The sequence below is a fragment of the Pelecanus crispus genome, chromosome Z (genome assembly GCF_030463565.1).
Source record: "Pelecanus crispus isolate bPelCri1 chromosome Z, bPelCri1.pri, whole genome shotgun sequence".
NCBI classification, from domain to species: domain Eukaryota; kingdom Metazoa; phylum Chordata; class Aves; order Pelecaniformes; family Pelecanidae; genus Pelecanus; species Pelecanus crispus.
The window spans coordinates 30,407,154-30,429,494 of record NC_134676.1 but is presented as its reverse complement, the minus strand read 5'-3'; the positions used below and the strand labels follow the sequence as shown (position 1 = coordinate 30,429,494).

At 39.8% G+C, this 22,341-nt stretch overlaps 1 protein-coding gene across 1 annotated transcript in view; it reads right to left on the bottom strand.

Moving 5' to 3' along the window:
- Positions 1-22,341, bottom strand: part of DOCK8 (dedicator of cytokinesis 8) — a 94,676-nt gene that overhangs the window by 5,117 nt on the left and 67,218 nt on the right. The window contains exons 29-45 of the mRNA XM_075727029.1: positions 21,729-21,898; positions 19,942-20,087; positions 19,001-19,183; positions 18,184-18,319; positions 17,516-17,603; positions 14,763-14,859; positions 13,356-13,490; positions 11,367-11,519; positions 10,117-10,275; positions 9,179-9,279; positions 8,535-8,727; positions 3,673-3,816; positions 2,666-2,797; positions 2,093-2,227; positions 1,477-1,566; positions 793-1,029; positions 20-163 (exon numbers count right to left, since the gene is read on the bottom strand). Of these exons, the coding sequence (XP_075583144.1) occupies positions 20-163; positions 793-1,029; positions 1,477-1,566; positions 2,093-2,227; positions 2,666-2,797; positions 3,673-3,816; positions 8,535-8,727; positions 9,179-9,279; positions 10,117-10,275; positions 11,367-11,519; positions 13,356-13,490; positions 14,763-14,859; positions 17,516-17,603; positions 18,184-18,319; positions 19,001-19,183; positions 19,942-20,087; positions 21,729-21,898 (2,443 nt within the window). The remainder of the gene's footprint in view (positions 1-19; positions 164-792; positions 1,030-1,476; positions 1,567-2,092; positions 2,228-2,665; positions 2,798-3,672; positions 3,817-8,534; positions 8,728-9,178; positions 9,280-10,116; positions 10,276-11,366; positions 11,520-13,355; positions 13,491-14,762; positions 14,860-17,515; positions 17,604-18,183; positions 18,320-19,000; positions 19,184-19,941; positions 20,088-21,728; positions 21,899-22,341) is intronic.

Below are 22,341 nucleotides of genomic sequence, written 5' to 3'. Positions count from 1 at the left end.
CGCTTATTGGGATCCTTACCTGATTTACAGTAGCTCCAACTGAGCCCTGCAAAACCATCTGGAGCATTTTGGCATCTGGTGGCTCTTGGTGTGTGGCTGCAGTTAGTTCCTGTGTTTTTTTCTGCATATCTTCAATAGCAACTTCAATTGGGGTTAAAATAAACTAAAGGAAATGGAAGAAAAGATGCTTCGTTACCGGAATCATGCATGCAGTTGACCTGCTCTAAATCTGTCAATACCACTACCATTCTCCCATGCCAAAAGCAGTAGTTGTGAAACCTAGGAAGACTGTTCAATCTAAATGGCATCTTGGTAGATGCTGCATCAGATCCAAAGCTGTTTGACATCTTCTCATTTGCAAGAACAGGATGTGGATCTGACTCCCTGTTTGCATACGATTCAATAGTTTTCTAAGTTACTGACTTCATGTCTGAAATGGTTTTGCACTTTCTACATTTATAAAGCTTCCCTGTCTCTAAACCAGCTCTGAGTCCAATTTAGTTCTTTGACTGTACTTTATCAGCTAGAAATACAGCCATAAATAGAGCTCCACACATCCTCCTACACAGCATTACAACCAGGAGGTCAAAAGAAGAATATACACTTTCTATCCTCTCTTCTCCATAATAAATACCCATCTTGCATTTGTCTTCCCCTTCTATGCTATTCCTATTTATGAGAGTAACATGTCTGAGAAATTCAGCTTTCTTTTTTTCTGCCAAGCACAGAATTTCCCACCCACAGACTCCTTCAGCACCTGAGAAGTTAGATCTGTCCTCAAAACCCAATTACCTCTTCTTTTTGGATTACATTAATTCTAGTTTTGATGTAGGGGAAAGCATGCATTGTGGTTAAGATGGTGTTCCTCTTGTATTGCTCGCTAAGCTCTCCTCTGGGGCGCCCATCCATGGTGAAAGGTGTAGTGTACATGAACCGACAGAGGTTGAAGTTCTTCTCAAAATAGGTTACCCTGTCTTTCATCTCATACTCATCAAAATATGGTTCCACAAAAGTAATTTGTATGTATGCCTGAGAAAAGAGGGAAGAACCATTACAGTACTTTACAATCCAAGAAGTGTAAAAGGAACGACCTATGTGAAATATCCCATAGTTCACATTGGCTAAGCACAGTCTGGAAGAGTACACAGCTGCAAATCCTTCCGGGCTCCCCTTCTTCAGAGCTGACACAACTTGCCTCTGGGCAGGGCACAGCTTAACCTTGGGGATCAGAGCCAGAGCAGGGACCAGAGATCAGAACTTCTGATTTCCACATTCTTGTGACAAGCTACCAAACTAAGCCTTTCACAGAGACTTTAAGGGCATCCCTGGGCACAGAGATACAGCCAAGCTGGTTTTGGTTTTTGGGTTTTTTTTTGGTGCCTTAATGTTTGAGCATCGAAGTTTCAAGGGGATCCCCCTCCCTTCCTTTCTCTTCTGTGACAAAGCACTCAACATTCTCAGTAGTAGTTTCCCTACCTTATTGGGATCCAGCTTTCTTTTGTCTACAGGAGCAGAGTCCTTAATCACTTCCACAGCATCCTCCCCAAAACACTGGCCATAAAATCCCTGGAAAGGAAACAGCATTATCCTGCTGTGTTTTTAGTCCTTAATACAATGCTAAAGATCTGTATGCCTCTAAGAGGAAGGAGTAACCATGACAATTTCTGGGCTCTGTACAGTCAGTATACTGCTTCATGAACCACAGCTGGCCAGGGGAAGGCATATTCTAACAAGGATCAGCATGAGTTGCTCACAAAAAAGCAGCACTCAAGGTAAAGCAATCAGAAGGGAACATTGCAGTTACATGAAAAAGCTGAAAAGATACCAAAGCAAATATCTGGCATGCTCAAATCAAATCATTCAATATATTACAGGCCTGCCCATAAGAGACATGGTCTCAAGAGCATGGATCACTTTCATCATTACGCTGTAAAAAGGGCTACAATGGAAAGGATATACACAAAGGAAATAATATAGTACAAATCAGTTTGTTACTGATTTTTATAGCGATAATACTACTAGAACTGTGTGGGTTCATTAGAAAGTATAACATAACATTGGAGATCATGTTAACGCAACGTTTTTTCTTTACCTCTAATCTGTGAGAAATCTCAGGAAGTTTGGTAATTGCAGGCTCCTTATAAACAAATTCCTGTTCATCCAAGTCCCCAAATTTGGATCCATAGAAACCAACACGGAAGTAAGTTCCAAACATTCGCTTTTGACCCTAGTTGATAAAAAGAAAGAGGAAATCTACAATTACTTATTTTTTTATGTCAGTGTTGTAATATTTGGTTGCCTTTTTTCCCAATTGATGTGTATGTTTTATAACTGAAAACACTATTTAATTGAAAATAAAGTTATTTTTCTTAAATAGATGTGGCCAGGTGGAATCATGCATATTCTTATTCTAAGTTTGACCTGTTCAGCTATTTTTCTGTCACTTTAAACCAGTTTTATATTCATCTCTGCTTTTTCCTGCAGAGAGGATAGAGCCTCTTTTCACTGCAGACTACCCTCTGTAGGTAGGCCAAAGCAGATGGAAGCTTTTGTTAGAAAAAGGAAATGGATCTATTTCACATGAACAGTTTTATTACCACCAGTCTTAAACAAACAGTGCAACCCAGCAATGTGTCTTACTAGCAGTGCCTTGCCTTGTGAGTACCTTATTAATAATGCTGTCAAAGGCCTTCTGTAGCTTGCTGTGTGTCAAGGTAAGCTTCCTGAAATCTCGATGTGCTTCCAGTATGGGGATGACAATTTTGTACACCTCATTCACAGTTTCATACAATCCCCCCTTCAGAGAAAAAAAAAGGAAGAAAAAAAGAAGAAAAGAAATGAGTCCTCATGCACTCTGGAAAGAAACTCCATCTCCATTAATGGCCTGGCTGAAAATGGGGGTTTATGGGACTTATCTTTTAATCTGCTATGTTGCTTGTTTTAGCTTTCTAAAAACCAGTAATAGTAAATGGGTAGCTCTGAGCTGCAAAGAACAAACTGGATCTGATTTGGATCTCTGATCTGTTGGGCTCTCAAGCCCAAATTCCTGTGTAAAGCACATGGTTTCTACTTAAGAGCAGGAAGAGTTAGAAACACTAACACTGAAAGTGAGCAGAAGGAAATGAATTTGTTTAGCATGTATTGTTCAGGGCAACCAGAGCTGCATCTGGACAAAAGGAATCCATACGATATTGTCAGAGATGCTAAATCATATATCCTCTTTAGCACTACAGCAATATGATGAACTACTTGAGTATTAACATCATGACTCTTTACATGTGGATTATGAGGCTGGTGGTTGTATGCTGTGTAAAAGCACAGGAGTAACTCTCACATGCTTTCTAAAATCTATAGTTTAAACAAAATCTTTTTCTTAAATGTACTGTCCCATGAAAATGCCAACCAAAAGGCTTCATTCATGCCTGGGACAATTATTTTCTGCTGATGCTGCCTGTAGTCTGCACAGTAGAGGTGGATATATGGCTGAGCTAGGCTACCTGGAAAGCCTAGGTTAGCCAACCTGGCTGAGGCAGGGCTGGGTCAGTCATAATACATGATCTGTGGAGCCTGGTTTAGCAGTAAGACTTTGTTTCCTCGTGTACAGGAAAATAAGCTATGGATCTGGCCCAAATAGCCCCACTCCATGTCCTGGTGATTTTGGCCCTCGCTTACCGTGCTGAAGAGCTCTGCTGCTCGTTCCAGCAGCCCTACCAGGCCACTTTCTGAGAAATACCTCCCAGAACATATACCATCTTCATCTGGAGACAAAACGTCATCTGAAACGGCAGATTCCTCCAGCACATTGGATGAAATGTTCTAAAATACATCAGAGCAGAGAAATCAGAAACCTAGATGAATAGTCTGTCATAAAGATCAAAGAAGAAACAGTTTCAACATATTTACATGACGGGAAGAAGAATGAGATTATACAAGTGCAGCCAGGGGATACAGAGTTAAATTCCATTTAGAAGTGAATGTCACATCATCAGCCTCTGCAGATGGCCGCTCAGGAGTTTCGCTACAAGAATCCTAAATTTTCTTTCTGGCGTCAGGTTTAAAAGACAGACTCCTGTAGGTCGCAAACTGGCCTCCCTCTGGTGGCTGGATTTCCATGAAGCTGCTATGAGATGAATCTCCCACACCACAGGGGTCACAACCAATGTGCCCTTTCTGCTGCTGGCACCTGGGAGTGGGAAGTTCCAAGCTGCACCCTGGACCTTCTGCCACCTGCTTGAAGAAGCTGAACTTTCAGGTTTTAGATTTTACTTTTGCAAGCAGAGGAGAAGTAGGACATAGACAATATTGCTCTAAAAACTGCAGTAATTGAATGCTGCTTCTCGTTTCAGCCTCTGCCATATTACAACTTGATCCTGCAGAATTTAGCTGGTTTCTCATTAAAGTTACTGATCTTACTGTGTGTTTAAATAAAACTAGATAAAGTATGCAGTGTCAGTCACTCTTTCAGATCCTAGACAACGAAATAACATGTCTACAGTTCTTCAGGATCCCTTTGAATAGATGACACTGGGTAGAGTCAACATAAAAAATTTTGTAATACATAGAAATATATGTAAATGAACATCAAAATATGTGTACGTACAGTATGGAACTAGCATATGTAACTTTCAACAGCAGCAGAAATGCTAAGCTTCAATTTGCTAGTAATTAAAAGGAGTTAAATTAGTGTCATAGTGTCCCTTTTCAGCAGAAACTGTCAATGACAATCTGTCTGAGTCCAGGATAGATGCCAGCTGGCTAGCTAGTCGAGTCCTTAAAGACATCTTTATAAAATGACAGAGACACTGAGGGCTGTTACTATTGATCAGATTTCACTTAAAGAATTGGCACCACACATCACTAGCAACATGGGAGTTTCCCCCTTGGGTTTTGTGGATGTATTTATTTCTCCATGGGTGAAATCTACTCCAAATGTGCTGCCATCACACTGCCTAGTCTGCACATCATGTCAGCTCCACTGGAAAGGTGAGCACAAAGCTCAGGACAGCATTCACAGGAGTTAAGAATATGTCTGAATTTCAGCCAGAGGGAAAACTGCAGTATGTTTTAACACATCCATACAACTTTTTACCCTACGAGTCTCACAGAAGATAGTGATTTCAAGATAGTGATAGTTTTTCCTTTTCTGTAACAGTAGCCATCAAGGACTGTTTTCACAGAATGGCATGTGGCCTTTGGTGGCTTTTTTGGTTTTTTGGAGCAAAGGGAAAAGAGTCCAGAGGAGTGATTTATTGATGAAAGTAACCAAGAAAGTCACAGACACCAATTATCTCTTGTCTTTAAACCTGTAATAACTAATGTCAGGCATGTGTTTCCATGTTTTACAGTCCACACATTCCAGTAGGAGAGAGCCTTCATGACACATTCCTGGTGCTTGCATGATCTTTTGCAAAGTGGACATGCCTCACCCACCTTTTGGCTTGATCTACCTTTCATATTGAAGAATTGTATACGTCCCTTATATAATAAAGGCAATACACAAGTTATCATGTATATCACCAGCAATTATTTTGGACCTCACAAGCCTAGTTTTCTTCAAGCAAAAGAAACACTTGAGTAAACTCAAGGGGCTTTACCGTGATCCCCAGCCCTTATCACCATGTTAGGTATGGCTACGGTAGCCTGCAACCTAGATCCCAAAACAGCACAGTTGAATTAGGCTACTGCTGAGCCCAGGTGAATTAGCCCTGTGCCTCAGCACGTAGACACACACACACTAAGTCCTTGCCTGTGGTAATATAAAGTGGCTTTAAAGTCAGTCCATATGCAATTCATACTCTCTCTAAGTCTGCCTTATCACTTGCAAAGAGGATTTAGTGTAAACATGAATTAAGCTCTAAGGAAATTTCACTGAAAGTGATCCTGTTCTGATTTTGAGGGGTAGTTTTGACTGCACAGAGGGAAGCATGTACAGTTTTGTGTGGCACAGTATAAGGAAAAGTGTTACTCTACTGACAATCAGTTTTCTGGATGCTAACAGAATCACTGCAGAAGACCTAGGTCAACTGATTTAATCATTTGCTGCCTCATTTTACTCATCTGTAAAAAGGAGGTAACACTTCTGCTCATCCAGAATCATCTTTTTTACACACATTATTATCACCCTCAATTCCACAACTAAATGTATATCACCAGTATTAGTTAATTTCCTATCTGAGCTAAATGAAGAAATGGACACAGAAAGAGTCAGGGAGTGAGATCTGGAACTCCAGGTAAAGCCGAGACAGTCCAAGTAGTGCTTCTCTCTTTTAACAAGGTCATCTGAACAGATCTTCACAGGTGCTACAAACCACAAACCTGTTTGTAAAGAATGGGAGATTTTCTCTTGAAAGGCTTTGTAAAAATATGAAGTGTTATTATAGTTAATTACTGTTATTGAGCAAACTGAAATTCAAAATTATGCTGTCAGATAAAGAGTTGTGCAATTGGGTTTCTGGTCATTAAGACATTTCATTACATCTCTCCTATGGAGCAACCATTCTTTTGGCAAACATGTATTTACACAAGCATTTTGATGAGAAAGATTGATTTCTTGCTTTTAAGCCTTGAAGTTTTTGCTTGCCTAGTGCCTTATAGAATAGACTTCCGTTCTCTAAAATAACTGGAAACATACACATTCATGGAAATCTGCATAACCTGGGAGCAATGAAAGGAGGAATTGCATTAGGGTCAAGTGTGTGAGATTACAAGCATTCAAGGCAGCCTGGGAGCAGGGTGACATTGGGAAGGGAATGCAGATTTCACCCATATCTAAATGATGACAGTATGTAACAAGAAGGGAGAAGAGGAGAAAATGGAAGTAATGAATGGAAGTTGAAAGTTAGGAAGTGTACAAAACTAATCAGGTATTCAAAATGGCAGAAGTATAAATCCATGTAATGTATAATCCATTTTTACTGTAGCCAGTAAAAAAAGTATATACAGCTATCTTAAGAGTAAACTAATTTAAGAATAACACTAGTCTATCACCTGCTTGCTAGGGTGGAATTGCAAATACTAATGCCCAACATACTAAACTCAATGCAAAATGCCAAGTGGTCCAATCATGTTCACATTTACTGTTCTGAAGGGAAAAAAAAAGCCCAGGTGGTATGGTTATTTACTATTCTGAAGGTAAAAAAACCCCAGGTGGTATGGTTGTATCAAGGGATGATGAATATACCAATTACTAGTGTTAGCCATTTCAAAATCACCTAGACTATAAAATGGGCTCCTCAACAGATTAGAACAACTAAGCAAAAGGGTATTGAGGCAGCGAATACTGAGTTGCCATATGTTTTAGAAAACTGGGGAAGTTCCAGAGAAGAAAATATGCTTTGGGGACCACATTTTTTTAGAAGTAAACAAGACGAGCAGACAGTGGTACGTTTATCAGTCTGCATCCAGGACAAAGTGGTGGAAATACTGATACAAAACTTTACTAAAGAAAAAATTAAAGGTATTGTAATTAATCTGAATCAACACCAGATTATAGAAACCTGATACCTTTAAAGAGATTACAATCTCATAAAGGCAATAATGCCCCAACAGTAGATGTCTATATGACTTCTGAGTTGATTCTGCAAAACTAATTAGTTGGAATGATTCATAATCATTGCACCAAACACTCTGTAAATGAACAATGGTCTTCACTGGTCTTAGAGAATAATGATAAAGGAAGAATCATCAACATATGGGAATATTTTAAGGGTTCAGCCATTTCTATTTTAATAACGTGTGAAAAATGCCGCAATATCACTGAATTCGCACATGAAGTCTGTTCAGGTAAGGGTAACCAAAACTGGATAATCTGATAAACTACGTATAAATATCTGCATTTCAAAATGTCTAACTCCAAGAACAAAGAGTTATGCTTTCATCTATGTGATATAGAAAAGAAGGGCGAAAAACAAAACCCAAGAAAACTCTCTGGAAATGATCAATGTATTACTGAGTAAAGAGCTCAACAATGCCAAAAGAACCAGTGCAGTCTTTGGAGAGAGAGACTGAGAGACTCCTCCCAGACTTAAAGAACTTACGGGACATTTTTACTTGACTTTGGTGTGTCTGCATGTAGACTATGGTGGTTGTGTCATTCATCAATCAAAAGGATGTTGGTTAGTAACTGGGGGACAGTCAAAGTCCTGGAGAACATGTCTAAAAGAACTGAGTAGCTCCAATTACCTAGATTATGAGAAGGAAGTTTGAAAGATGCATCTGTCACAGTTAATATGTAACAGCCTTAGGAAAAAACGTATGATAATAGAGGGGTTCTACTTAGCAAACAAGAGATTACAGTATCCAACTGCTGGAAATAGAAGTTAGAGACAGCCAGATACTAAAGTACCAATTTTCATCAGGAAGCATAAATCATCAGAACAACCTACCCAGAGTGGTGATGGATACTCTGCCATTGTAACTTTTCCTCCCCATACATGCACTTAACCCCATACTGTGCTTAACACAAAAAGGAATACACAGACCAAAACAGGCCATCCCAGCCTTATGCTGTCAAGAGCTTGGGAGCCTTTTCTTACCTGAAAGCTGACACTGCCCACTGGGAGGTAGTTTCGATCTTCAAGCATGCTGAGGTACTCTGCCACCAGGGCTGCAGCATGGACCAGACACATGGCTGCTTCTGTGTAGCACTTCCTCTTGGTGTGCTTCTCTGCCATGTTCTGCAGCCAAGTCAGCCTCAAGTCGGGTGATGTCTGGTATCCTTTGGCAATTCTAACAACACAGGGCAGAAAGGAGGTGTGAATGATCACTTCTCAAATAACAGAAAGAATCTTTATAATTCTCCACCTGGGCTGAATGGAAGGAGATAGCTCTGTCTTTATTCTGTGTAATTCACTAAGCACAGGGCAAAACAAATGGTTAGGCAGGGGTAGGCAGGACACACAGGGGCTACGAGGAGAATAAAACTGCTGAACTCAAGACTCTTCAGTGCTCATCAGTCCCTGACTCCCATTGTTGCCGAAGTCTATGCCCACCTCCCAGTGGCTCCACTGCAACATGCTCAGTCCTGCAGCCCGGGCCCCCTGTGAGAGATCAGCCGTGCTAAAGTGGGAATGTACACAAACAGAACAGCTAGAGGTTTTGTCCACAGCCTGTCCCTAAAACACACAGTTCCTTCTGCTCGCTGCAGAACTTCCTCAGTAGCAATTCTAAATGGATTCACCTGTACATGAGATCCATGAGCATCTCTGGATCTTCCTGAAATTCCCTCATTTTCACTGTATCTGACAGGATGCTGTTCAGATTACACAGCAGCTCCTCTACCTGCAGTAATACAAAGATCAACATGCATTTCTCAGGTGTTTATTTTTTCCCTTCCAGAAAAATAGCAGCATCTGCACCAGATGATGTTATTCTCTTTTAGTCCCTCTTACCCAAGGAAACGTCAGGATGCTGAACTGCTACAAGATACGTTTTTCCAACTCTATTCAATGCAGCGAAGACTGCTGACATAGCAAATCTTATACGCACATTTTAATTAATCAAAATGAGCTGGAATCCTTTGATCTCTCTCAAGGTCCCTTCCAACCCAAAGCATTCTATGATTCTATGATTCTATTTCTGAATTAAAAAAAAAAATCAAACCTATGTCCTAATGTGCAGCTTTAGTTGTTCTGTGATCTGATAACAAAGCAGATGTTTTTGTAAGTCTTTAGCACAAGCTGAGTAACTGTGAGAATTTTAGCAAAGCATCTGACAGTTGTCTGAAATGTTTTTCATTATTGTTGCTGTCACCTTATGAATTGAAAAAGGATAGAAGTTTCCACGATGCTACTTGTCTGAAAACATTATGAATCAAATTCCATCTTGGGAAACTCTTACAGGGTACACTTCCTGCTGGGGTCTAGAAGAAAGTTGTATACAAAGCTAAGAGATGATTCCCCTGTAATGTGATTTCAATGGAACGTCTTAGGAGTTTATTCCATGGAATTATGTCCTCCACTTCTTCCCCGCTTATCGTTGTGTTAGAAATAAATTCACACAATAACCCCTGCATCCTTATTTTCATTGCTTTGGAAGACCAAGATCCAGGACTTGCTCCAAGCACATTCTTATGTAAAAGCTCCTGATAAAAGCCACAGATGTCATAAAATATTTGACCTGAATTGGAAATGGAGTTGCCTGCATATCTGCATCTTCCTCTGCATACGCTAGGATGGTTCGTAAGGATCGTCGAAGGAATTCCTCATTAAACTCAGGTGATTTGCCAACCAGAGAGGCTAGTGACATGGTTACCTGCATCTTCACTCTTGCAAAATTCTTTCAGAGGAAAAAACAAAAACATGAAAGAATGATGGCTGCACTGCAACATGCGTATCAGTTCACATATCTCTGTCTACTATATAAACCAAACCCACTTTCTCCTGCCCACCCTGAGTGTGTTAAACTCACCACTTACATGAGTGGCCTTTGGTGCATCAAAGCCAGTCCTGTTTTACCTGGTTAAGCCAAAGTTCCCTAATTCTGACATGTCTGTACTTTGGGGCAAGAATATACCTTGGAATACCTTGCTTGCTTGAGACAAGGGAATTCAAAAGCACCTCTTTCCCCCTCTGCACAGGCCAGTGGGTGTGTAGATAAGGCCACCCACAGAGGACAAGAAGAGGAAGCAGGACTGGGAAAACATTCTGGAAATAAGTCTGGGAAGTAAAAAGCCTCTATGGGCTTCACGTGGTGATGCACTATGCCTTGCTGATTGTAGTGCCTCAGAGGCACATTCTCCTGCTGCAAAGCCAACACTTTTTACACATTCAAGGCTTTTAAAGTAGCAACTAGGGAAGAAAATGCTGTGCAAGATCAGATGCTATCCAAAATGCTAATGCATGTCCTTTTGTGATAGGACATTGTCAACCTACATATCATATGTATTTTGCTCCGTATGTGTGGTAAGAAACAGAGCCTAGTCCTGAGACCAAGGGGCCAGTGAAGAATTCCCATTAATACAAGCATACAGTAGTTCTGCAGAGGTTTTAATTGCATTAGAATAGAACTAGTCTAGGTTTAAGTAGTTCTGACATAGGAGTGAAAAAAAAAACATGTGACAAAATGAAGAGTATTGCTTATGCATTGTATAGTCCTTGCTGTCAGATGCCTCATGCTGTTCCATTTGAAGATGCATTTATAGATGTTGCAGAAAAAGTCACATTTTCCTAAACAAAATAATGAACAATGATTAAAACCACTTTCCGCCTACACTTCTAGCACTTTTTCTGGCTCAAATGTGCAGAACAGCATCACATATGACTATTTATCTGCAGAGGCATTCCATTTGCTATCACAACTTCAGCTTCAGTTTCAATTTATCATAAAAAAAGGTGGCACAAAACATACTGCTGTTCTCAAAATCTTACACTGGTAGAGCTGAAGCTGTATCTCATGAGGAGATAGAGAGTGGCACAGGCTTGAGTCCGTGTAATATCTATGCTGCTGCTGCAGTGATGGAGAACTCTTTGACACAGGTCAGCACATTGTTCGACCTCTTCTTCAAACAGGAAATCTCCAAACTAAGGGAGATAGAGAAGAAAACATTCATTATCTTGTTTCTAGCCATTAAAACGTCATTAGCTTAGTGCACAAAAACCACAGGATTCCAACAAAGACTAAAGTTTGCATAAACTACATTTTATACTTCTTCTAATTTGGACTTCTGATTCCTGTGACGCTGTAGGTTCCATTTTCAAGCTTTTCTACAGAGAAGAAGGGTTTGAAAATAGTTTTTGTGTTTAGAAAAAGCATGGTAGAGAGAGAATAAAAAAAATTCTCAGAGTCCCATGGCTCCAGGAGCTTTTGAAAACATCGACTATTGCAAAATTCTTAGAAGCATGGAGAGTTGCTATTTTCAGAATATATAATTGTTGATGAAACATGCAAATACTTCCTTAAGCATAAGGAGCAATTACTAGCTTTTTGCATCAATGCCTTTCTCTTCCCCAGCCCTACAGATGTTCCTCCTCCTACAGTGTGCCCCAAAACTTCCACTGCCCAACTTTCATGCCAGACCCTCCTTTACAGTGTCTCCACAATGCACCTAGCAGACAATAAACGCAGAGGGCAGGATGTCTGTCCTAAGAAACCCTCACCGTAGACAGCACAGATGCACCAGTACCGTATGTACATACACAGGACTGATGAAGGTGTGTGAGCAGAACACAGGATATTATTTCTCATTTGCAGGCCCATTTCCCCGTTCTCAACACTTTTTCACTCCATTATGTCACTGGTTTATGTCTAATTTATATTACAAGCCTGCTGGCATGGGGTTCTATAATTTTTATTTGTAAAATAACATCTATATACCTACAGTATAATAGAAATAATTGGAATGATTGCTTCATAAAATACAGAACTGAGTCAGCTTAACTAGAAGATCTATTTCAATGAGAATAACGATTGCTCCACAAAATTCATTATTGTAATTGGAAGTTAGCTTTCAAAGATAAAGTACAATGAAAACGTAATTATCAGTTTCATAACTGATCTACCCTGTAATTAGGCTTTGTCAGCCAATCTGCATTTAACAGCACACAGGCATTAATTGGACAGGAGTATCCTGTTTGTCATTTGCATTTTAGAATAGTTTAGGGGAAAAAAACATTTTATGGATTTTTCCTTTGTGCAACTGCTTTTCTTTGTAGTAGAATAAATCTTAAACAGATTTTACGGAGTCCTCATGAAGCACCTAAACCATTATAACCCATATTATAAAAATGTTGGGTCAAATTCTGTCTTTATACACATTGTGAAATATTGTGGGTTTTTTTTTACTGGTGATACAGAAATGAAAGAGAGATTAGGATTTGGCTTAGTTTTCAGGCAGAATGAAGATGAAATCTGTCAATGGCTTAGAATCTACTTAGAATTTGGGAACGTGTCTTAGAAGTAGAATCTAGAATGATCCCCCTGATCTCTGGTGAGTCAGCTTTGATTTCTTTGCTGCACAGCGGGTTTGAAACTAGTCCTGATGATATAACAATTCAAATTTGACTTTATGGAATCTGTGCAATCCCTGGTATTCAGATTCCTAATTAAAACCAAAATATATTTAAAATATAATAGGTGGAATTTTTACCTTTTTATTAGCAAATCTTCTATATTTAAGAGTAGACTACTAAAACCACAAGATTATTCAGATTCATTTATTCCTGTGTAGTCAGTGAATAACCTTACAAGACCTGTAGAAGTCCCTTAACATCTCTATAGATAGGCATTCGTATTTACATATGCAAAACATATGTAACAAATGCCAAAGGAAAAGAGGTGAGTGCCCACAGCTCTGCTCTAGAAATGCTGCTCTAATAACTTGATTGGAAGCATGAAAACAGAGTATGTCAAGAGCATACCTTAGCAATGAGTGCTCTGAGTGTAGCAAAGCAATGAGTCAGGTAAGTGGTGCTCTGATCACAGCCAAGAGAATTTACCAGGACCTTCAAAACTCCTCCCAAAAGATTGTCTCTGCACTCTGCTGCAAAGCTTGCCTACACATGGAGGGAAAAACCAACAATAACTGCATGATGTAATTCAGCAATGAACTGAAGTTCTGCTCTCTTTTCCATGAAACACATCCAGGAATTTAGAGATCGCAGTATTTTCATTTGTTAACATGTGCTTCAGAGGAATTTCAAAACACTTTTGTAGTGATCAGGAAGACAGAGGGGAAAACATCCCAAACATTTCTCCATATCCACAGACTCTCCAAGGCCTTTTTAAGCTCAGCCAGCTTCTGCAGTGACTCTTGAAGCTCTGTACACATTCTGTCCAATCTTTCATGTACCTTGGATCTGGAAGTGATCCTCTGGTGGGCAAGCACCATCCTTCTCCTTGCCTCCTCATGCTCTGATTTCTTGGGCATATAGGCTAAATAGGCATACTGGTATGCTCTGATCAAACCCACAACCCAAACAGTGGAGAGACTAGGTGCTATGAGTGGTGTCGTGCAAAAATGATGCCCAGTACTATAAGAGTCTAGTAGCTAAATGCTTTTCTACTAACGTTTTCAGGAACTAAGTTTTCTCCTTGCTATCTGTGAATATCCATGTTGCTCCAACAGTAGTATTCCCATGCCCATGAATTTGGAGTGTCTCCTCTAAACCAGGAGACCATGTTTAAGAGAGGCAACTATCATGATTCCACTGCTGTCAAAGGATGTGTGAAGTTTTACTGCATCTGACTCCTAGAAGCTAAGTAAGTTCTGCATATTACATTGCTCTAGGGAGCGTCTCTCTTTTCAGAAGGACTCCATGCAGGTGGAAGGTCTTTCCTGCACTGAGCACTCTGTGGGAGTCAAGGTTAAACCCTTCTGTCTCACAGGATCATACATGCAAGTATGACCAAAGGCCACCCAGCAGTCCAGTTCCAAATTACTAATATCTTCAGATACATTCCTAGCATAAATGAAGATTTTCCTTCCCTCATCCTCTCCAAAGTCACAGATGCAAGTGGAAAGACAGTGGAAATGGCTTTCAACAACATCTACTGAAAACAAGGTGGTAGATTTCCCTTTCATTCACAGTAGCGCAATGCCCTACAGTACAAAGGGCTTCTGGCAACAGAGTAAGGTAGGCAGCAATTTCATCTGGATTCATTCTTCTTCCTCTTTTTTTTTTCCCTTCAAGATTATACAAGTTTATAGAAGATCTTTAATTAAAACATTTTGCACTGCCTAAGAAACAAAAGGAGAAATTAATCTTGCTTCCACTGGCTTCTGAGGGAGCAGGGATTGGTACCAAGCCAGCTCTGCCATTTCCCACCTGGATGATGTTCTCTTGCATATCAAGAATGATCAGGTTAGCTTCAGTTGCCAGGTTTCCACTGATCAGAGCTTCTTGATCTAGCTCAGCTTTTGTCCTGCAAAAAGGAGTTCTAATTAAAGCACACAGAGAGTACCCCAAGGGTTAGATGGCCTGCTGTTTAAACAAAGCCAAAATACAAACAATACCATTCTGAACGATTCTGTAAGAGCAAACAATGAAAACAGTGTTCAGAGATGTTTCTTAAGAGCTACAGAGTCAAATGAGGAGAGCTGATATCGTAGAACCGAAGTCCCAAAGGGGACACCTGAAAACTAGGCCTCTCAATAGTTCGAATAGATGCTTCTGCTTCCCTAATAGCAATCTGTGTAATGGTTACTTTGCCCTCAATATCATGCTCAATTGTTTAATAAGCTACACAGTAATTTCTGAATGCATAGCCTGTAGCAGGACACCAAAACCCAAAATGGAATAAAAGGCAACTGATCTAACACTTCCAGAAAAAAAGTAAAAATAGCAGGCTTGGGCAAAGGGGAAATTGCTTCAATGCCATAGCAGCAGTGTTTAATGTAGACAATTAAAAATGCTGATTCTTGACACTGTTGACAACATAAGACAACAGGTCCAATGGCTGCGGGGTCAACACAGAAGTGCCCCAGACCATTTAACAGAGTACTGAAACATTTATGAAAGACAGAAGGTGGAGGTAAGCCAATGCATGATACCCTCTTAGCTGAGACTTAAGGATGAAGTCTGGAACACAGCTCTTCTACAGCTGAAGGCTCTAAGCACAGGTGCAGCTCCTAACAAAAGTGTATTTTCGTAGATCCCTTCTATGCCAGAAACACAAAGAGGAGGCTTTGTTCTTTTTCCTAAACTGCTCAGAAAAGGGCTGTTGCATGTCCAGAAGCTGCTCTCTAGAGCTTGAGATTAGAGCTGCTCTGACTTGGGCCAAAGTTTCTAAAGGTGCATTTCTGTGGCTGGAGCAACACCCTTGTAATCACACTTCTGAGTGACTTCAAAATCTGTGCCTTTTCTGCTACATTCACTTACCTTTTCTGCCTAGTGGAGTCTTACCCAAAAAGAAAACCAGAAAAGTAAAGAGTCATCCTTTTGGGCACAAACAGATAATTCTGGGGAGGGCTAGGAAAGGAAGTCAGGGCAGTCGTAGGGTTATTAATTACAATGACTCAAAGCAATGAAGAACAGAAGGGCCTGCCAAAAGGCTGGTGCTATAATCAAGCTAGTGATCGCTAAATATGAGTAAGAACTGAACAAATTCAGCAAACAGCATAAGTGTTTGAACCATTTCCAGCAACCACTCAGCCTTGCACATTAACCATGCTGACTGGATCCTCTCTGACACCACACTTACCTTAAAACTGCAACTACAATCCCAAAGCATACTGGACTCAATAAGAAGCAGACTGAATGAGGCTGAGTGGCGACTTGTGCAAACCTGTTGCGCCACATGCTACCTGCAAACACCTTACTCATGGGACATATACACTAAAGGGATCCACAAAGGATGAGAGCAAAGATCTCACCACAGTGATGAACGCTGGGTAAAACAGAAAGGCCCGGACAGCATGCAGAGTTTTATTTATGTAACCAGAAATTTTATTTTAAGTGGTTTAACTGAACTACTGTAAAGAGATACTGTAGAGCTGCTGCTTGAGGATGGTTTTATTCTGATTTCAATGAAACTGGCTGGGAGAAAGCAAGCTACTTTCAGGGCAAAATAGGAATATCCACACAGGATCTGCAACTCTTCTAATCTAGCACAGAAGGTGGAAAGAATCTTCTTTTACAGTTTGGATAAATTCCAAATTAACAATCTTGTGTTCAAAAATGTGTGTGATAATCATGGATGAGTGCTAGACTACAACAACATAGTTGCCACATAGCGCAAGCCAGTGTTCTCAGTTCAGATTCACACATGTTGAAGGATATCATGGGAGCTCACAGCAGCTGGACTGGTGAGAGGCCACAGTCTCTATCTATCTGACACACGGTGGCCTGTTTAGATAGTCAAAATTCAAACAAATATCTATCAACAGATGACACATCTCCTTTAGGGAAAAGCAACAAGTTCTATGCTTACAGAAACTAAACACATACCATATGAAAATGCTGTTAGTAACACAAATCATTCCCAAAAATACAGTCTTCCATAAACCCAGACAGACTTGTCTACTACCATATAGTGCTGATAAGGTGAAATGTACTGAGACATCATAACTTAAAACCGGCAACAAGAAAAATATCCGCTAATAATATTCACTACAGAATCATCTTCCCCTCCTCCTGCTAACAACTCCTCTCAACTTTAACATAGCATGTCAAACCCAGCTCAACTGCTTTTATGCGGCAAAACTTATAGCACAGTACTGTGTACAATGAGGAGCCATAGCAACACCAAAATAAATGTCGCAGCAAGCCTCTGTGGAGTGTTTGATACAACTTGTATCAATAACTAGTGTTTACCACACTGCTAATCAGAAGGAAAAAATGTGTAGGTAACTATTTAAACTCCTCAGTCAAGTATTTGTGATCTCCTTGTTGTGTCATCGCAACAGTTGGACACTTCTGCTACATAAACATTTTCTATTTCTTTCTATTTCACAGAAGCGGGAAAGCATTGAAATATACTGATTTTTTAATAAAACATCCTAGGAGAAAGAACAAAACATAGAAAAACTAAAAAGCTTGGTTCTAATAAAAGCAATATATATATTTATTAAATGACTTACTTATCTTGTCTCTCATTTGCCTGCCGCCAGTGAGTCTGCTCCTTTCTCCAGCGCAGGTTCTCATTTAGCCCTGCTGATCTGTCATTCCCTAAAAGTGCAATATATATCAGTGAGATTAAAGCAAAAAGGGACACCTGAAGCCTGATAGCTCACCAAAAGAAGGAGATACATATTTGTAGCCATCTGTCAGAACTAAAACCATTCAACTTCACAGCCTCAGGGCTCTAGTAAAAGGACAGGACCTCAACATTTTTTTCATCTAGGATTTTTAGAACATTAGCTTGCTTACAGATCCTTTCAAAGACAAAAACACAAACTATTCCATTTATTAAATGAAAAAACCTTTTTTGCTATGAACAATTTATTTTGACACCATTTCTTGGTTCTTGATTAGACACTAACTAATTTCTCAGAGTGTCTTAAAACTTCTTTGTCGGCCTCATATTCTTCACTTGAGAAGAGCTCAGTCCTAGCTACACCTTGGATAGTTGAAAGCTAATGATATTTTTATCCACAACAAAACCAAGAAAGGTCTGCAAGGAAAAGGACTGTGGGTGAAAAACATAAGGATGAAAATGGGGAGTGTGCATAAAACCCAACAAACTCATTTGTGTCTACAACCTCTGGAGATCCTCTCAAAAGACATGGGGGAGAGGGGTATGAAGTACCAGCTGGAGTTCTGCAGCGCTTCATCATTTCTCCTCTGGCTCCTTCACCTCTCAGTAAAGCCTCCTCTAATCGGGCCTTAACATCTCGTGACTTCTGGAGTGCTTGGGTGCTAACTTTATCTGAGCTTTGTTTGCCCTGAAAGTAAAATCAAAGCAATCAGCAATCAACAGCAATGCCTCCATCTTTGGACATGAGTCCAAATTACATCTCCAGAGCCAGACACAACAGGAGAGACCTGTAGAGGGGGCAGAAAGCAATGAATATAATTGACTAACATATAAAGACTAATTAAATGTTGTAGATGAGGAAAGAGGTAGTATATGTACTGCTAATAAACACAAATATGTACAGTGCTACAGAGAGAGAAATTAAAGTTCAGAGAAAAGGTTATTTGATCTATTTCAGACAGACCCTATCAGAGAGGGGAGTCATGATGTCCAGTCCCAGCTCTTAGCTAAAGGGTCATCTACCACAACCTTGCTTTGAAATGGGTAGAGTGTAAGGAGAACAGCTCCAGTACTTACGGGAGCTGTCAGCATATTGCCCACCAAAAATAGCCCTTAAATCCCCAGGAAGAGGAAAATAATAAAACAATTTAAGCGAACTTCACAGGACTTCCTCAGAGGTTTTGGCTGCATTTTGCTTGAAGGCTAGTGTCAGTTATTTTGTCAGAATTAATTTGTCTATTTGTAGCATAGATTAGACAAGAGCTAATTTAGCAATTGTCAATAACAAATTTCCCCTGGACAGCTGGAAGGTAAGGAAAAAAAAAAGAAACCAAAACAGGGCAACAAAATCAGGCCATGTTTCACTTACCTTGTACTCAAAGCATGAGACACAAATGAAGAGGAGGTCTAAAATCCTGTTCAACTGCATGGATGGAAGGTCTGCAATCCATTTCTGTATTAGATTCTGATCAGCATTTTTCATGATCCAGAGGAAACAGATCAAAAGGTTGCGAGTAGTATCAGGACCTAATGTAGCACTCTGTCTGTAGGGCTAGGAGCAGATAAAGTAAAAGTCAGCTGAAAGAAGAAAAAGAAGAGGAAGGTCATTCAGGTGAAGTAATGTTATTTAAATTTCAGTGAAATCAAATCTCAGGACTGGACTTCAGTAAGTTTAACCTCTTCCAGGTTATACTGATCCTATTTTTTCAATGTATGTGTGTGTAATTAGTGACAGGACCAGTTGTATGCATGTGAAAGACAGGAAGAAGGGACCAGTTGTATGCATGTGAAAGACAGGAAGAAGCGCAAGAGCATTCTTTGCTAGATACTTGTATTCTAATTTCCTTAGAATAATGTAGAAAAAGATTGTATAACTGATTGGTCCCCTCTTGCCACGCAGTTATGTCACCCGAATTGTACAGAAGATAAAAACAACCATGAAGAAAGAGATAGAGAGAGAAAAAGAAGGATCTTGAGTCCTAGATCCCTGGATTCAGGTGAGACTGGGACTGGGAGGCAGTGGGGAAGTCATAGCGCCATTTGCTGATCTGGAAATGAGTTTAGGTTGGGTGTGGAAATGGAAATAGACATGTGGGAGAAAAAGTGGAACTCCTTATGGTAAAGGAGTAATGAAATGACTAGAAGAGCAGGATATGACAGGACGAATATGAGGCATTCTTTGGGGCTCAAGGAAACAAGCACAGTTTCTCATGACTGTAGTTATTAGTTGCAAGAAAGGATGAAATGAGAAAACAAAGAAAGATTAAAACAGATACAAGAAAGGACACTGTGGCAGAGCACTGGACATACCAGGGACACCAGAGACATTCCAGAGGTCCTGAGGTTGCACTGATTCCCTGCAATGGCAAGAGCCACATTTTGATTGATTGCACCTGCAGACTCTTGTTCTTCTTCTGGGTTTCCTGTGCGTCCCTTTCCACTGCGGGCATCTGAAACTAGATTTGAAATATCTCATTGGAATTTCAAGAGCAATCCAGTTGTTGACACTCACATGTCACAGTCTTCCATTGGGCTGTAACCCAACAAAACAATTGGCACCTCCATCCCTGAGACTGTTGGTCTGGCTGATGTACCAACCAGTGAGAGAGGTGCAGCATTAGCAAGACAGATTGCAGCCATCTGCAAAGGCTGCCAAATTGTTCAAATAAACACAGGGAAAGGAGATGTCTCCAATAAACTCCAGGTGTTCAGAGAAGCTAAATCAAAAGCAAAGGCAGTAGCAAACGTGAGGTCGTCTCTGAAGTTCAAAGCTAAGCCAGCGCTTCCTAAGACTTGGAACCATCCAGTTCCAGTCCATTTCAGGCAAGAGGATCAACACAAAAGCCATACATGGCTTTAGTGATATTCAACAAACTATCTAAGTCTGCTAACAGCTGACAGAGCCACTATTGACTGCTGGCTAAAGAACAAGTTTAATTTCAGGCATCTAGCTGCTTTTATTCCCTGTTAGTTCTTGACATCACTTTCGCAAATAGAAGTTATTTATACCTAAGTTTTGTAAAAATCTCCTCTGTTTCTGAGCATCCATTTTGTTTTGCAAGTCCTGTTTTTTAGAGAAGCTGAGTGACCAGCCAGTCCCAGTGTGTTCAGAATGAGATCAACAGCCTCTTGTGACAGATACTCCAAAAGAAAGACACTCTAAAACCTAGCCATACTGGTACACCTTGGCTTCCTCATAATGTCTCCTTTTCATCTGTGGTATAAGGATAACACTTAGATTAGAAGAATGGGGTGACATCTGATTAGCCAATGTATTATAAATGCTTTTATTCCATTAAACTGAAAATGCTAAATAATACTTTCATAGTATGAAGTTTTTTGTCCAGACATCTAAATGCAAAATATTTTCAGAACCAGTGACAGAAGTATGTTCTTCAAAGATTATACCTTTTTTCTTTACAGTCTTTATTTTATTTATGGAAGTGAAATGTAGCTTTCCAAGCAGCAGAGATCTACCATCTTACCAAAAAAAAGTGAAATAGCTACTTTCAGCAGTATCATGTGAACACACATGTAGCAAAATGCAAGGAAGCAGCTCAGATAATGTTGTTTTAAAAGGTTTGATAATGTAGAGCAAAGTTTATAGTTATAACAGATGATAAAAATATACTTCCTTTGTGATGATTATATTTGCCTGAGATGAATTTGGGTATCATGTTAACAGCACTACAGAGCAATAGAAAAAGATAGAAAGAATACAATCCAATTTCTTTAATTGTGATGTAACACAATGTCAGCATCACTCCTGTTTTCTTCCCTACTGTCTGTTAAACCTATCTATATCTCAGTATTTCCTGCAGATCTTGCGAACTTTATTTGCAGGATCCTAATATTTACACTAAGAGATAGGCAGGATTACTTACAGATACGTCTCTGGTCTATCATTTGCTCATGAAGTGAGGACACTGAAGTTTTTCCTGTCTTTAAAAAATCAGTTTACTTCTAAGTAAAGGAATAGACAACCTTACTAGACTGTAGGGAATTTCTGCACTTAGTATGATCTCTTTTATGTTTGATAGATTGTTTAGACAAGTCACTCTAAGAAGCTGAAAAATACAAAGGGAAAAAGGTCTTACTTGTAAAATCATGGAGCTGTGGCAGTGAATCCAAAATTATACCAACCAAAGGGAGGTAGAGAGCTGCAATTTTAATCTTCACCTCTTTTTTGGAGCAACGTGGATCTAGGTCATGGGAACTCAGCAGGCTAAGGATAGCACTGACAGCTTTTCTTTGCACCTTGCTAATCCTGTTAACACAGAAACCATCCATGAGCTCCATTAATGGGTCATGCACAAATTATTTGTAAATCAAAGATTTAAGAAAGAGTGGACGTGAAAGAAACAAATTAATACACCAATATTCATTAGATAATCTCCTCCGTTCTGAGAAGAGACTCATGTTCCCTGCAAAAAATAGCTATCTTACATCTCCAAGCCACTTCACCACAATCAAAGAGCACTCAAGTCTTTAGAACTTCCCACAAAAATTCAATATGGTGAAGAGAGGGGCTTAAAGAAAAGCACAGACTCTTGTCAAAGTTTAGCTAAACGCTTAAGCTCAGACAAAGGCAGAGGTGTTTTAGAGAGAAGAGTAACTGAAATTTTAAGTTGTGTTCTCAGTTTGTGTATTTAGCCAACACTACTGCAACAAATAGTGTATTTTCATTCACTGGGACCAACATGCTGCAGA